This window comes from Myotis myotis, unplaced genomic scaffold (assembly GCF_014108235.1).
Source record: "Myotis myotis isolate mMyoMyo1 unplaced genomic scaffold, mMyoMyo1.p scaffold_m19_p_19, whole genome shotgun sequence".
NCBI classification, from domain to species: Eukaryota; Metazoa; Chordata; class Mammalia; order Chiroptera; family Vespertilionidae; genus Myotis; species Myotis myotis.
The window spans coordinates 18103892-18119990 of record NW_023416323.1 but is presented as its reverse complement, the minus strand read 5'-3'; the positions used below and the strand labels follow the sequence as shown (position 1 = coordinate 18119990).

General features: G+C 57.6%; 2 protein-coding genes across 6 annotated transcripts in view; one reads left to right on the top strand and one right to left on the bottom strand.

The window, feature by feature from the left end:
- Nucleotides 1–7079, top strand: part of NECAB2 (N-terminal EF-hand calcium binding protein 2) — a 31447-nt gene extending 24368 nt beyond the window's left edge. Inside the window, exons 9-14 of one of the 5 annotated variants that reach the window (XM_036345490.1) lie at nucleotides 2497–2550; nucleotides 3123–3235; nucleotides 4702–4838; nucleotides 5682–5759; nucleotides 6238–6329; nucleotides 6906–7042. In XM_036345490.1, the coding sequence (XP_036201383.1) occupies nucleotides 2497–2550; nucleotides 3123–3235; nucleotides 4702–4838; nucleotides 5682–5759; nucleotides 6238–6293 (438 nt within the window). In that variant the 3' untranslated portion in view covers nucleotides 6294–6329; nucleotides 6906–7042. The other 4 variants (XM_036345491.1, XM_036345493.1, XM_036345492.1 and 1 more) reach the window with 4 other exon arrangements.
- The window catches only part of SLC38A8 (solute carrier family 38 member 8), a 29567-nt gene continuing 18846 nt past the window's right edge, over nucleotides 5379–16099 (bottom strand). Inside the window, exons 9-14 of the mRNA XM_036345494.1 lie at nucleotides 15869–16062; nucleotides 14554–14605; nucleotides 11991–13202; nucleotides 11544–11589; nucleotides 10398–10897; nucleotides 5379–6576 (exon numbers count right to left, since the gene is read on the bottom strand). Coding sequence (XP_036201387.1) covers nucleotides 13109–13202; nucleotides 14554–14605; nucleotides 15869–16062 — 340 coding nt within the window. The 3' untranslated portion in view covers nucleotides 5379–6576; nucleotides 10398–10897; nucleotides 11544–11589; nucleotides 11991–13108. The remainder of the gene's footprint in view (nucleotides 6577–10397; nucleotides 10898–11543; nucleotides 11590–11990; nucleotides 13203–14553; nucleotides 14606–15868; nucleotides 16063–16099) is intronic.

Genomic DNA, 16099 nt, shown 5'->3' with positions numbered 1-16099 from the left:
CTGCTTTCTGCTGGGGCCGCTCTCCTTGGCGTGCAGACAGCTGTCTTCCCCTCAGAAGACACACGGTGTCCCCTCTGTGTTCCTTGATGTCCTAGTCTCCTCCTCTCATAAGGACACCAGCCATCCTGGGTTAGGGTCCACCCCTGTGACCCCACTTTTACTTAAAGGCCTCTGTGGTGACCCTGCCTCCACATGTAGTCACATTCTGAGGTGCTGGGGATCGGGCCTTCAATCTGGGGAAGGCGCAGTGCAGCCCGTAACACTGACCGTTTCTTGGAAGAAGGAAAACAGGTTGCCTTCAGGTTTCCCTGCGGACTCAGATGTCAGACTGCCCTGTGTGAAGCCCGGCCACACCACTTACCAGCCCTGCGACCTGGGCCCAGTGGCCTACCCTCTCTGAGACTCAGGTTTCTCCTCTAACAATAGAGAAGGACGTGAGACTAGCGCCCCTCACAGGGTTGTCCTGGGGAGTAAAGATCATGATGTCTTTAATGACTTAGCACAGAGCCTGCGTGAAGCTGGCACTTAACATTAGCGATGCTAGCAATTACGATTAGTCGTCCTGGTGCTAAAAACTATACTATAGAGATGTGCACACCACACCCATCTCTCTACTAAACCAATGATCTCAGAGCCCTGGGTTGCAGCAATTTTACATTTCTCTGACTTTTCTGAATTTCTTACATCTTTTGCAAAAGGGCAAAAAAAAAAAAAAAGTACTTTGATGGGTCTGGGGGTTGGTTCTGAAGTATCCGTGGGGGCAGAGGGAGGTCTAGGTGGGAGGCGGGGAGTTGGAGGGAGGTGGCAGCAATCCTTCCTGCTGGGCTGAGGCCTGGGCGGGATCCCCCCTCCTAGAGCAGGGTGCTGGGTGGGAGCCAGCGGTTCGGTGGACCCGGTGGCCCGGTTGTCATAACAACCCCTCAGGCGCCCGAGAGGGAGGCTCTTTGAAGTTTATTTTTAGCGCCCTGGTCGCCTTAACAACAGGCAGGGCCAGGCTGGTAACCGCTGAGCACCTGGGCGTCCTGGAGACGGGGCGGGCCCTGCTCGCCGGCCTCTGATTGGCCCAGGCCCCGAGTAGGGGCCAATCCAGGGCCGCCTCCGGGCCCCGCCCTCTATGGACCAACTGAGCCACCCGGGTTCTGCCTGGGCCTGGAGGGTGGAGCGGGGCGCACAGTCTGGGAGAGGGTGGGGCAGCCGTGGGCGCCACTGAACCCCCCCACCCTCCCCTCCCCTCCTCCTGTGGCTCTGCCGGCCGGGAAAAGCCACAACCCTGCCCTCCAGGAGCCCCTCCCAGGGCTGTAAAGCCTGGAAGCAGATGAGCCCCGGCGGACGCAGCTTGGCTGCCCACTGGGCAGGGTTACCCCGCGGGTCCCGGGAAGTCAGCACCCGCTCCGGGACCAGTGGTGTGATGTGCAGGGTCTTGTGCAAAATGAGCGTGCGGGGCCCCTTGTTCAATGATGAAGGGTTGCAAGGTGGTACCTGCACAGCCACAGGCCAACACTTCGGCCAGTCTGTTCCCTTAAAAACCAGCGAGGGGCGCGCGCGTGCTCTGAGACAGGAAAGACCGGCGTAGGATCGCACCAGAGACACAGGCCGTCCTCCGGGAAGGTGGCTAGGGATAGGCACACAGGTGGGTTTATTGGGGCGCCCACGTTAAAGGGAGGAGAACCCGGATTCTGTGTCAGGAGGAGAGAGGCCCCAAGTTCAAATCCAGGCTCAGCACCTACCCAGCTTGTGTGGCCTCTGGAGCCCAGGCCTGTCTGCTCAGTAGTGACACTGAGCATGTTGAGCGTCCTGGCCCTGCTCGGGGTCCTAGCTTGTGGCCGTAAACAGCAGGCACGGGTTCCTGCTCTCCTGGAGCGTACAGTGGGACAGGGAGTCTGGAGGTTAAATAAGGTGTGTTTGTAAAGCATTTAGCCCAGGGCCTGCGGGAGGCCAGTGAAAACAGACCCCATTTAGACCATTCGATTCATGGGGCATCAGGGGTTGAGATTGGGGGCGATTTGTAAGTTGATGGGGAATCTCAGGGCTGTTGCCAGCAATTATGGCAAAATTCCAGCATCTTGGATTCGGGAATCTTAAGTTCCAATTGCTTTCTCCCCCCACCAAGACCCCCCCAACCCCCCCCCCCCCCGAAAAATGGAGTCTCCATGGCTTCTGCAGTAGATCTGCTTGGTCTCCGTGGCTCCCAGTGCCCCCAGATGCCAGGGCCAGAAGGGATCTCCACCACTTCCTGTGGTTGGCCTCCCAGCCTGGCTTCCTGGATCCCCTCTGAGCCAGCACTGTGCATGGAGGGGCGGGTGAGCCCTGTCTGGTGAGGCCTGGCCCCTGGGAGCTCCCACTAGCCTGGGGACTCGAGCCCCTGGGACCTTGGTGTGGAGGGGCTGGAGCTCTGCGGTGGCCCTGGGTACTCTGGTATGACTGTGGAGGTCCTGGAGGCCTCCCTGATGGAGGTGGCCTTTGTCTCCAGCATCACTCTATGCTTTGTTGTTTCAGACCCTCTGGTTTGACCTGCAGCAGCGCCTCTCAGATGAAGACGGCACTAACATGGTGAGGACCCCCTCCCCTGAGGCCTCCCTCCCCCTCCTGTGGCCCCATCCCTGCCTGAACCCAGGACTCAGGATACAGGTGGCTCAATAGCCCTGCCACCCCATCCTCAGGGAGCACATGTGGGGAGATGTGGCCCCAGCACTTGGTCACCCTCCCCTTCCACGGGTGTTCTTGGAGATACCAGGGCTTTGGTAAAAAAGATTGGCCTGGAACCAAATGATCAACAGGACAATGACACCAAAACACTGATGTGATTGGAAATGAATGTTGCTGGTCACTGATTTGTTGTCTCAGCCCTGGAAGCCTTGCTGGCAGCCCTGCCCCTCCGTAGAGCCTCTTCACACCCTGTTTTTCAGCATTTGTGGGACTGCTACCTGCATTTGGCTCTTTATTATTCTTGTTCTGTTTCAGCCAGTGTTCATGTGTAGGAATGGAAGGCGTGTGTGCATGGGGTTTTGTTTTATTTTGACCCAGTTGTCCTGTCCTCAGGAGGGAGGTGTGGGAGGCTGGGGTCGTGCGGGGAGAGGCCAGTCGGGGAGCCCGAGGAAGCTCACTCACCCTGCACCCCACAGCATCTGCAGCTGGTCCGGCAGGAGATGGCCGTGTGTCCTGAGCAGCTCAGCGAGTTCCTGGACTCGCTGCGACAGTACCTGCGGGGCACCGCTGGGGCCAGGAGCTGCTTCCAGTGAGTAAGCTGAGGGCAGGGTGGAGGGCAGGGCAGGACCTTCCCACACCCCCGGGAAGGCCCCGCAGGGCGGTTAGGAGAGCGGGTCAAGTCCTAGTTGGGGCTCTTCCCCGCTGTGCAAACGTGGCGAGTGACTGCATCTCCCGGCCTCAGCTTCCTCATCTGTAGCGTGGGAGCACGGACTGGACGCACGCCCTTGGTTGTTGGAGGTGTAAATGGAATGAGGAATGGGAAGGGCTTAGGTCAGTGCCTGGTGAGCAGTCGGAGCTGTGCAACGTCAGCTGCTACTCTTACCATGTGGCTGCCCCTCAGGGCCTCACCCTCTGGTCCCTGCTGCCGAGGCCGGCATTGCTTCTCGGCAGAGCTGAACCAGGTGGCCGTGGCCGTGGCCATGTCAGATTGGGCCACAAAAGACGACAGCCCTCTCCCTCACTGGGGATGGTCCCAGAGGGCTGTTGGCACAAGTCGCTGGCCCTTTCCTGTCCCAGGCCCACCCATCTGTGCCCGGGAAGTAGCTGTGGCCTCTGTGCCATTCTCTGCCCGACCCTCCCTGTCCAGTTTGCCTTCTGCCCCCTGAGCACGCGCCTCACCCTCTCGCTGGGGGCAGCTGGGGCGCAGCGTGAATCAGGCGCTGCTTACTGAACATGCAGTCCAGGTGGCGGGAGAGGGCAGAGGACGAGGGACGGTTCTGAAGGGTGATGGTGCCGTGGAGGCCAGGAAGCAGGGTCCCTCGAGAGAAAGAAGGGGCTTTGGGGAGGGGAGAGGCTGCGCGTGCACGGAGGCCTGCGTCCGGAGCATTCGGCCAGCAGAGTCTGAGGAAGGGCAGTGTGGGCCGGAACCACGGGTGCCACTGCCTGGGAGGCAGCGAGGGTGCCGAGTTTGAGAACAAGCAGGTCTGTCTGGACAAGGTGACAGGCGAGGGCCAGGGGTGGCGGGCAGGACCCACTCCCGCGCTGCTCGTCTGGAGTACAGTGGACCGTATTGGAGATGTGCCAGCAGGAGTGAGACACGGGCTGGTCTCTGGTGTGCAGCAGGGGCAGGGAGAGGCCCTGCGGTCACCCAGGGAGGGGCACGGCCTTGGTGCGACATGGTCAGAGTGGGGAGCTGTTGTGGAGAACAGTGGAGAGGAGACAAGGCGGAACCTGAGATTGTCTGGCTTCAGAAACTCGATAGCGGTTGGTGTCGTGTGATGACCTAGAGGAGTCAGGGAGGTCAGGCGTGCTGGTGTGGGGGAGTCACGTTAAATTCGAGATGCCGCATAGGAGTGTGGAGATCCTGGGAGAGGCGGGCTGGGAGCGGTGGGCATGCAGGTGGCACCGAAAGCCACAGTAGCGGTGTGCTCACAGCAGGGGTCAAAGGGCCCAGGGCTGGGTGGGGTGGAGCGGAGAGGTGCCTGGCTGCCCCTCCTCTGTACACAGGCAGCACGCAGTAGGGCTTCACTCTGTCCTTCCTGTACCCCATGCCAGCCTGCTGTGTTTTCCTGCCCATCCAGAGACACCCCACCCCACCCCCAAAACCCAATCAATGCCTCATTCTGCTGCAGCTACAGACTTAGATGCACCAAGCTGCTCTGATGACCTTCATCTGTCGCAAAGGCAGGCCCGTAAGCGGCACTTTCTGGATCTGGCAAAAGGCCATGGCTACATCTGATCAGTGGGCGGCATGCATCCCCGGCCCCCTGTGCTCTCATCAAATTACAAGCCCGCAGGCACCTGTAATTTTAGCTGGAGCCTAATGAACTAATGATACTATTAGCGGCCCTGTTTCCCTCCCTGCGTCTGTCCTGGTGGCGAACCTGGGATTGCCTGTAATTATACAGCAGCCGCCACCGTGGCAGCTCTCCTCCTGGGCTGCGGGGTTCTGTTCTGCTGAGCGTGGGAAAAGAGAAGCAGCTGGGGGCAGGCGGGAGGCCAGAGGGGCGGTGCTAGCGCGGATGTAATCGTGGCGGTCAGCCCTCGGTGCCCCCAGCTCTGCCACATTCTGGGAAGCACCCCCAGTCCTATTTAAATCAAGGTGAGTGGGCTGCTGCCCTCACAGAGGTAATGCGGGAGTGACCTGGGCCTGCAGGACCCCGACCCCAGCCGCAGTTGGCCAGTTCTGACTCACGGGGTTAAGGATTAAATGAAGGAGAGCATGACAGGAGAAAGTGAATATTCAGCCTTTAAAATGATATTTCGTTATAATTCATTCAACAACATGAATTGGCCACTGTCTGGGGCCAGGCCTTCCCCTGGTGGAGGGACGGGCTGGCCCGCAGGCTCTGGGTTGTTCCCGTCAGAAAGGCAGCAGCACTGTGGCTCACAGCCTTGGTGGGTGACAGACTGGGTGCTCAGCTTCTGCCAGGCTCTCAGGGTACCCCGTAGCCTGGCTCTGGGGGTGTCTTGTCCAGGCTCTTTGAGGGCAGCCCAGGCTAATCCTGCCTCCAACCTCGCCCCTCCCCTTGCAGCATCGCCGCTGGGAGGCTGTCGGACGGCTTCACCTTCGTGGTCTATGAGTTCTGGGAGACAGAGGAGGAGTGGAAGAGGTAAGCACGCAGGTCCACTAACGCCAGCCCCAGCCCCTTTCCTTGTCCCAGACAGTGCAGAGGGGAGGGTAAGGTGAGCCCAGTTCCAGCAGCACCCACCACCCAGAACGCTGGCCTCATGGGTTTCGTGCGCCCTGGAGCCAGTGGGAGGCAGCACTTCTCAGTGTGGGGTGTGACCCCCTCAGCTAGGTCCTGAATGCAGGTCCCTGGCCCTGGGATCTGAGGCCAGCCACTCCTGTTTGAAAACTGCTGCCCCAAGGGATAAAAACCCACGAAGGCTACTCATTAACGATGCTCACTGAGGTGAGAAACAGGCTCTTCTGCCCCAAACCTGCCCCTCACTCTCTAGGGCCCCACAGATCTGCCTTCCTGGGGCCTCACCTTCTTATCTTCACATGAGGCTAAACCCCACGGCTAAGCCCACATCAGGTGCTTCAGCCCCAGCCTCAAGGGCTCACCATTGCCCCGTGGGTTACAGGCACCTGCAGAGCTCCGTGTGCAAGGCGTTCCGGCACATCAAGGTGGACACGCTGAGCCAGCCGGAGGCCCTCTCCAGGATCTCGGTGCCAGGTAGAGGGCAGCTGGGGGGAGGCCTGGGATGGCACTGGGGGGGTGCCCACAGGAGCAGCAGCCTCCACCAGGCACCGAGGGCTGAGTTAAGAAAGGGCAAGGCCCAAATCTTCCAATGACCCTTTATTCTGCCCCCTTAGCTGCCAGGAATTGTAGTCCACAAATGGGTGTGCAACATCAGTGCCAGGTGTGCAGAGGGTCCGAGAGGTGAGGAGGGCAGGGCAGAGACACAAGTTGGCCCTACAACCTTGGAACAACGGGAGAGGCCACAGGACAGGGCCTCAGCCAAGACCGGAGGCCGAGGTCACTGGGGAGGTGGGCCCAGAGCCCCGGCATGAGCCCCCCCAGGCCAGGGCAGGCCCCACCCACCTTCACAGCCCCACTGACATCCCCTCCACAGGCCTGTGATTCACAGCCTAGCCCGTCCAGCACCCAGAGTGGGCCCGGGGGAAGGAGGGATATGTTTGCAGGTGCTGCTCTCCTGCCCTTCACTACAGTCCCCATGGGACACGGGGAAGGGGCTACAGGTTCCCAACAACCTTCCCTGCTTAACGTGTCTCTCCTGCCCTTCACTAGCTGCCTGGTGCACGGTGGGCCGAGACTGACCTGCTCCCCAGCGCCCTGCGGACGAGCCTGGCACCTTCCCTCTCTTCTTATAAAGGTCACCCCCTCTTTTCTAGAAACTTTGGTATATGAGCGGTCTTTTCCATATACTTTCAATCAAGAATGTATTTTCCCACTGTTCGAAGTGAAGGCGAACCCCCTCCCCCCGCATTCTCACATCCCCCACTGCACCGGCCTCCTCTGGCCTCATTCCTCGCAGGCCACCCCTCACCCTCCATCTCTTCCACTCCTGGTCTACATTCCTCTACCTGGTAGGAGTCAGCACCCTGTAGTGCCCAACCTAGGCCTGTGCCAAGTCTGCACACGGCAGTAGAGACCACGTAGCCAGTGCCATACGAGGCAAACAGCCGCCGCTGGGATAAGCACAAAATAAACTCCCGTTGGGAACCGTCACATGTTGTGTTTCTACTTCCTATTTTCTAGTTGATAACGGCTGGAGGAGTGAAGCCACTGGGGTGCATGGGGCCCTCATTAGCCATGAAACCTGGACCAAGTCACCCTGAGCCTCCGTTTTCTTATCTGCAAAATAGAGGCACTAACCCTATTTTGACAAATAAGTTTGTGCCCGGCACCAAGTTCAGGGACCTCAGACCATCCCCAGTGTCAGCCGTTCATTAGGACTCATCGAAGCCATGAGACCACGGTCACAGATGTTGGCAGCAAAGGGAAGCGCCAGGGACAGGTCCGGGAGACACCAGGTGCAGAGCCCACACTTAGGTCCTCCCAGTGGCAGGTATAGAAAGCGACTTTCTCCCTCACTAACGGGTGACGTTTTACAGAGTATTGCCAACCAGGGACGCTCATGGAGCCTCGGTGATGGGAGTTCATTGGGTCCAGCCCCCCTGAAGGTCGTGCTGATGGCACAAGGTCCCAGAGGTCACCTCCCAGGAGCTGGGCACAAAGGCCAGACCTCAGGGCACAGTTAATCGGGCACACCTCTCCATCAGCTCTTCCAACAAGACAGGAGACCAAGGCCCTGGACGTGAGATAACAGTTAAGTCCTATTCTGGAACCTTTGTGACATCCCTGCTTCTAGTTCCCTGTCCTGGTTATCAGGAAAGACGTCATACACAATCTCAGGGCGCAGAGGTGGCTGAATGGAGAGCAGGTAGGTGGGGAACAGACACTAAGAGCAGCCGAGGCTGGGGAGGAGGAGGAGGAAGGAGACAGGCCTTAACCTGGTAGCGGAGAGTTGGGCCCAGTGGGAGCCCTGGGGAGGCGGGACCACGGATGTGCATCTTCCCGCCTCCTGCTCCAGCCTGGAGCAGCCAGCCTGTGAAACGTGCTGTGATTAAAGCCATCACACTGGGCGAGGTCCCTGCCCACACTGCCTCCTCTGGCTGCCTGAACCTTGACGCCCCTGCCACCTCCTCATAAGGTTTGATGCCGACGGCTCACTCAATAGCAGTAACACAAAGCACAACACGGGCTTGTGGGAAGAGTGAAACGCAAATTCGGGTCCCAGCGGTGCATCTCTGAGCCCACTTTCCTGGCAACCAGCCCCTCACAGCCTCTCGTCCTCATCTGTGAAGTGGGGAGAAGACCCCAATGACGATAAGGAACTGCCTGGCTCGTGAGAAGGCCACTGCACTGGGCCCTGCTGGCGGCATCGGCAGGCATAACAGCTGCCCCAGCCCGCCTCACCCAGAAGCTGGGACTGTTCCAATCAGCTCAGCTATTTAAAAAGTACTATTCACAGGGGGCTGAGGCTCTTCGGGGTGCAGCTGAGGAACACTGCCAGCTGGGCATGCTCCACTTCCACACATCACACGCCCGCCCGAGCTCTCCCCACATTGTAGCATCTCTGCTGATTGCAGCCCACAAGCAACTTAGAGCCTCCTCGATTCCGAGTGGGTGGAAACGGGCTCTGAAGAGAACAAATTTCAACCCTAAAAGGTATGAGAGCTCCCACTTAATTTACACTACGGAGTGAGGCACTTGGGAGGCAGTGACTCCCTCAGCGCTGCCTACGCCATCCTATGATCCGCAGGTGAGGAAATGGAGACAGAGAGGGCAAGTCACTCACAGAGGTCACACAGCAGGTGGGTCATTTATATCCAAACCCAGAGCTGTCTGTCCCCAACCATATACCCTCACCCTGCACCACACAACACAGATATGTGGGGAGAAGCAGCTCCAGATGAGAACATTAAAATCCCAATCAGCTCCTCAAACGAAGACAATTACCATATGACCCAGCAGGTCCACTCCTGCGTATGTCTGTATGGACGGTACCCAAGGGAATTGAAAAGACGCATTAAAGCAAATGTGCATGAATGTTCCTGGCAGCACTGCTCCCAACAACCAAAAGGTGGAAGCAACCTGCATGCCTACAACTGCAGAAGGAGAAACGGAACGTGCTCGATCCGCACAATGGAATGTTACTCAGCCACGAAGAGGAAGGAAGCTCTGACACGCTGCAACACAGATGAGCCTTGGAAACATTATTCTAAGTGAAAGGAACCGGACACAATGACCACAGATGTATGACCCTGTTCATACAAAATGTCTAGAAGACTTAAACCAATAGAAGCAGACGCTCAGTTGCAGGGGCTGGGGGAAGAGGAAGCAGGCGTGACTGCTAATGGGCACGTGGCTTTGGGATGGTGCAAATGTTTGGAACTGGACACAGGTGGTGGTTACACAACATTGTGAATGTACTAAATGCCACTGCATGGTACACTAAAGTGGTTAATTCTGTGTTACACGAATCTCATCTCAACAGAAAAAATCCCAATCAACTCACCTGCCCAAACAGAGAAGTTTACCACCTGCATCCAGTGGCCGCTCCGCACCCTTCCCCACGTCCAGGTCAAACCCCTGACCTTCCTCGGGGGGCACGGGGCAATCCTGAGTGGGAGGTGGGCAGTCCGGGCGTTCGGGGCCAGCAGGACCCCAGGCTGCATCCCTGCACAGTTACCTGTGGCACCTGGGCCAGGGGGAGGGTGCTTCCCAGGAGCCTCAGAGCCCCTGCAGCCCATGCCGTTCCGAGAGAACTAGTCACCTAGACTACAAAACGCCCCTCGGCCACGTTCACATTCGTTTTGAGACATGGAGGTCTCTCCACTCAAGCACAGCTGTGACCACTGACCAGGAACTTGTGACAGGCCAGACTCTGTGCCATGGGCTTTGCAGGCAAATCCCAGCTCCCCTCATGGCCATCCCAGGCAGGTGTCAGAGGAGAATGAAGAGGACCTCAACCGAGGTTCCGGAAGGAAGAAGGGAAGGGGGGCTGCTCACCGGGGACTGCGGGAGGATGCCCAGCTAAGAAGGGGGACAGGCCTGGAAAGGGGCGGGCAGGCAGGCAGCTCAGCCCCTTAGGCTCAGAGCCCATGCATGAAGCCCAAGGATGCCCCCTTCAGCCCTTCCTTCACCTGGCGGCTGTTGGAAACTTGAGGGCACCACTTCGTATTGGAGCAGGACAGTCCACAGGAGAGCATGTACCTTCCTTTCCTGGGTCCGACATCAGAGGTGACATCCCAGTGTGCGTTTCTTTGCATTATGATGGTTGATTTGAGGCTTAATCCTCTGAGGGTCACATCTGCACCTGTCACAGAAGGAGAAACGATTGTCCCCAGTAGTGATGTTTGTCGCCCCTTAAACAGCATCACCTCATCTCTTTGTAGCATTTAATGTCAGGCCACTTCCTTCCTGATGTGCTTTCCTGCTTCTGGGTGAACTTAGTGTCATGTTTCCCCTTTTCCCTTGGCTGCCAGGAAGCTCAGTGTTTATTTGCCAATATCAACGTAGGTTTTTCTGGAAATAAAACTATTGTTTGGCTTCCCTGTTAGCTGTTGTAGATACAGAATCACCTTTAATCCTTTTCGGTCCAACGTGGAGGCTGATTTGACAGACCAGGCGCTAGGAGCAGGTCCAACGTCAAGGCGGAGTTCGACACCGCAAACCGGTTCAATATTCAATCCCGTCAATTAATTTGGACCAGACTGTTTGAATTCCAAAAATAAAATTGGACCACAAAGGGTTAATCCTCACAGTAAGCCCACAGTGCATCATATACAATAAGCCTGTTCCATTTTGCTGGTGGAGAAACTGATTCTTAGGTTTGTAAACTCCCAAATCTTGAGATAACAAATGTTTAAAACGTAGTAGTCTAACTCCAAAGCCAGTTCATACACTGGCACAGCCCTTACCCCATCCTGCTTTGTTCTCTGTGACTCTGTGAGTGGCCCCAGCACAGCCCCAGCCATGTGGCCAGCAACGAGGCACTTTTAGGAAGCACGCAGGGTACAACCAGTAAGCGACTATCTATTCTCACTGCCAGCACTGGGAGAAGAACTGCTCCTTTAAGCAGTTCTGCCCTGACACATGTCCTTGTCCAGGAGGACACCGTGGCCAATGAACACAGGCTGTGGCGGGGCGAGGGGGGATGGGCACAGGGTCCTGTGTCCCCCTCCCTGCGTCAGAGTCTCCACCAGCAGCCAGAGTGGAGGAGGGCAGAGGGTCCACCCCTGCCGATGGGGTCAGGCACAGCAGTCCCCACCCCTTTGGCCCCTCGAGGAGGAGTGTGAAGTGGAAAGGAAACGGATGAGGGAATTTAACCCCAAACTGGTCCCGACTCTAACTCTGTACCTTCAGGACAGGCAGCCCTGACTGTTCCAAGCCTCAGTTGCCTCACCTGTGAAATGGACAGGTTCAAAAACGTTATGCTAAGTCAAAGAAGCCAAACACAAAGGCCATATAGTGCACAAGTCCATTGCATGAGGCGGCCAGACAGAAATCCGTGGGGACAGAGAGCAGATTTGTGGTTACCGGGGACTTGGGGGGGGGAGGTGGCTGCAGATGGTGCAGGGTTTCTTAGGGGTGATGGGTTGGAATTAGACATCAGTGATGGCTACACGACTCTGCATCAATTAACACCCACTTAATTCTACACTTCAAAAGGGTGAATATTTTGGTATGTGAATTATATCTCAAAAAAATTAATGCAGGTGGACAAGCTGGAAAAACATGAAAAACGGTTCTGTCACCACCACCCTCTCATGGTCACATGCACATTGCACGACACAGAGAACCTACCCTGCGGTGGTGTCCTGGGCCGTCAGCCCCGCACTGCCGGCTTCTGTCGGACGTCCGAGGGCGAGGAGTGGCCTGAGCCCAGCAACATGCTGGGCCTGTGCAGGGTCAGCGCCTGGGGGAGCCACTGGAACCCCCCCCATCTCCTCCCCGTCCCTGGCCCAGGGCAGGCCCTGGGGCCCCATCTTCAGCCCCAGGTGTGACTCCTCCCTGCAGAGCTGGTCTGGGGTCGGAAGGGAACTATGGAGCAAACAGTCCGCTTGGCCTGTAGGCCCTTCAGGTCCAGCCAGTGGAGGAAAGGGGGCTCTCCTCAGGATACCCCACTGGAGCGTGGGCCAGGTGCAAGGTTGTGTGGCCAGTTCTGGGCATTCACCGCCTTGGGCATCTCCCACATTCCCTGTGCCCTGGCCGAGGATCAGCCTGAGTCCACCTCCACGTCCAGTGGATGCCACTGGAAATCCCTTTTGGGGCTCTTTGTGTGCTACCCTCACCCCATGTCTTTGATCCTGGTGCCCCAAAGCAGGGCTGTCTGGGCCTCAGCCACCTGAATTGAATTGTGTACCCCAGAAATATTAAGTCCTATCCCTGGAACCTGTGAATGTGACCTTATTTGGAAACAGAATCTTTGCAGACCATAATTAAGTAACTTCAGATGAATTAGGGTGGCCCTAATCCCATGACAGCATCCTTATAAGAGGAGGGAAATTTAGACACAGACACAGAGGGAAGAAGGCCATGCAGAGAGGAAAGCAGAGAGAGAGATGCGTCTACAAGCCAAGGACTGCCGGCAACCCCCGGAGCTGGAAGAGGCAGGAAGGATGCCCCCCTGGAGCCTTCAGAGGGAGCTTGGCCCTGCCCACACCTTGACCTCTGGACTAGGAGAGAATAAATGCCTGCTGATTCAAGCCACCAGCCTGTGGTCACTTGTTAGGGCAGCCCCTGGAGACAAGCACCCCCCTCACCATCGCACCAGAGACCCTCGGACAAGCAGAAGCCCCAATGAGCACCTGAGAAGGCAGAGGTACCAGTTTCTCCAGCATCTTTATGATGGGGTTACATCGGTCTCATGCGGGGACCAGGGTGGCCCAGGGAAGCCCCCCGCCTGCCAGGGTGGCTGCCCCTCATAGGAGCTCCGAGAGGGCTGCCACCGTGCTCTGCCCAAAGATGAAGGTGCCGATGAGCACAGACACTACTCCCCAGATCTCCAAGCAGCACCTGCCAAGTCAACAAAGCCACGTCAGCATGCACGTCGGGAATTTGGCGCAGACAAGCCACGCACACAGAGAAACATTATTTGAAGCCCAGTAGAGTCATCGATTTGGGGAAACAGTCATCCCTCCCCTACCTGTAGGGATGGGTTTCTGAAACAAGAGGAAAGAAAGAACCCAAGGCAATTAAAAAACCGCCACCTGCCATCTCATAACCTCAATCCTGTTCAACTTGTTATCAAAGCCCAAGAAATGGGAGGAGGGAGGCACTAGTCTCAAACTCCCTGTCCGCCCCTGTTCCTTTTGGGGTGGGAGGGGCGAAGCCCCCCAAAATAAGGGAGACGAAGAAAGCCCTGTCACACAGGATCGGAACAGTGGCGAGGGGATGAGCATGCAGGAGGCAGAGGTGGCTAGAACCGGCTGCCACCAAGGCCACATCTCGAGCTTCATAATGTAACCAAAAGAGACGGCGCAACAGTGAGATGAGAACAGTGATGATAAGATCTCCACACAATGGCAGGGCCGCCAAAGATATTTCTGGCCCCATTAACAAAGGCCATGAGGACCCGTTGTCATGGAAAGACCATCTCTAGTCAAGCAGCATCTCAGAACGGCCATTTGGTGCCATAAACATCCACCCGTCGGAGCGGGAGAGCGAGGTGATGGTGACGGGGGCAGGGGGGGGCAGCGCTCTCAGAGCAGCTCTGATGGGTGGGAAGGCCCTAAAGCAGTTCCAGAATTAAAAACATGGTGAAAGCCCATCACTAAACTATTGTGAGCTGGGACCGAGGCACAAAACAAAAGCAGCAGGACTTCAAAGGGCGCTACAGGGAAGGGCTGTGCAGGGGCCACAGACCATCGGCCAGCCCTAAGCCCAGGCAGGGGTAGGCACATCCAGAAAAACCCTTCTCCACTCAGAAGGAGATAAGCCGAGCCGAGACTTTGGGAGCCAAGCTTGGGGAGGGGGAGACAGAGCCCGGCCTGCAGGTGGGACCCAAGGCCATGGCTGCTCTGACTTGTGAGCGTCTGCACTGGGCTGAATGGTGGTCCCCAAATTCACATCTACCTGGAACCTGTGAATGTGACCTAGGGTCTCTGTCAGGAAGACCCCGAGTCCACATGAAGCTCCAGCCACACACCACAACCCTCAGAGCCGAAGGGAAAGATAACAGGCCACGTGCTGCTGGCCTGGGTTCGAGTCCTGGCTCAGACTCCCTCTGCCTGTGTGCACACGGCCCGCCACCCCCATGGCTAACAGTTTTCTCATCTGCAAGACGATGGGTCTCCCTGCAGCACTCACATGCTCCTCACTCAGGCCCTTCCAATGCCCCCGTTGCACCTCACGGGGAGACACTTACTTGGCTCGTGGTCCTATGGGCTCGGTGCCGATGGCACAGATGAGGCACAGACCTGCAAAGGAGACGGGGTCCCCGGCTCTTCATTATGGAACCTAAAGCAGCCCTGAGCTCTCAGAGCTCAGCCAACACCCAGCAGGGACCTGAGAGGCCAGCTAAACCGTTGCTCGAGGCCCCCGGCTCACTCTGCTTGGGGCGAGGGGCACAGTGCAGTGGCTGAGGCCTGCTGTGCGTCCCAGCTCAACATCTCCCCGAACCCTGGGCCCCTGAGCCTCTGTCTCCCAGATGACACTGCCGCACAGCTGCGTGCCCGGGTCTCTGTGAGATGCTCAGGGCCACACGCGGGTCGACACCTGGGCTGAGTTAGGAACTGGCAGCTTTTCCTTCCTTTCTCTCCTTTTGCTTTTTCTTTCTTTTCTTTTCTTTCTTTTTTATTTTTTTTAATAATTCTGCTGGGATTTGAAGCCAGGCAGCTCTGCCTAAAGCTCCATGGCACGTCCCCATCCCAAACCTGTCCCCGCCAGTCCTTCCCAGCACGAGAGATAGCTGGAGCTAATGGCACCACCAGGTCATGGGCACCGAGGCCAACGCATGTATCTTTCAGACCCCAAATGAGCATGACTGCGGCAGCAGCTGGACCAGGAGGCCAAGGGGGCGCGCTGACCACAGCACTGTCATCTGAAAGCGCTTCCCAGAGCTGGGGCAGCGCGGGCTGGGTTTCCGCCCTGAGGCCGCAGCACCTCCAGGGCTCCTCCTTGTGGGCAGAAGGGCTTTAAGGTGATGCAAGCATGGCCCGGAGGCCTTGGCCTCCACGTTCACCCTCAGGACTTTCACTAACATTGGGAAGGTTTCCTAAGCAATTGTCAGAAATGGTGTCTTCCAGGTCGGGGGATAAGGTGGGACAAAGATTGCAAGGGTGCCTTTGAACCTTATGAATGTCATGTAATTGAAAACATTTTTAAGAAATAAAAGTCCTGCAGCGAGCGGCAGCCGTGGGAGGTGGACTTGGGCCTGCTACACACTCGCCATGCCACCGGGCCCCAGGCCTCGGGCCCCATCTGCAGTGGGAGTACGGAGCCCCGTCAGGAGGTCAGGAGTGTCAAGGGCACAGAGCTATTTAATGAGGGAGGGTCTATAAAGCCGCCAGCCCACACCTGGCCTGGAAACAGGGCTGGGAACCATCGTGTCTGCACAGGGCTCCCGCCTCGACCCTTGATCCCCAACACAGGGACTCCCTGCTGAGAGGAGCAGGGGGTATGGGGCGGGGGGGCGGGGGGAGACAACAAGCAGGCAGGAGGCCCGGGAAGCAGCACCTCACCTGGGAAGATGAAGATGAAGAAGGAACTGATGCCACCGATGATGCCGATGATCTCGCTGAGGTCCGGCAGGAACAGGGCCATGGCGAGCGTCACGGTGACCCACAGGACGGTCAGCAGCCCCGAGGGGTTGGCCAGGGCCCTGGGCCCACACTCCTGGCAACAGCTTCTCCTCCAGAAATCCTGCATCACCGACCTGGAGGCCACGCCAGCACAGGCACACACGGCTCCGG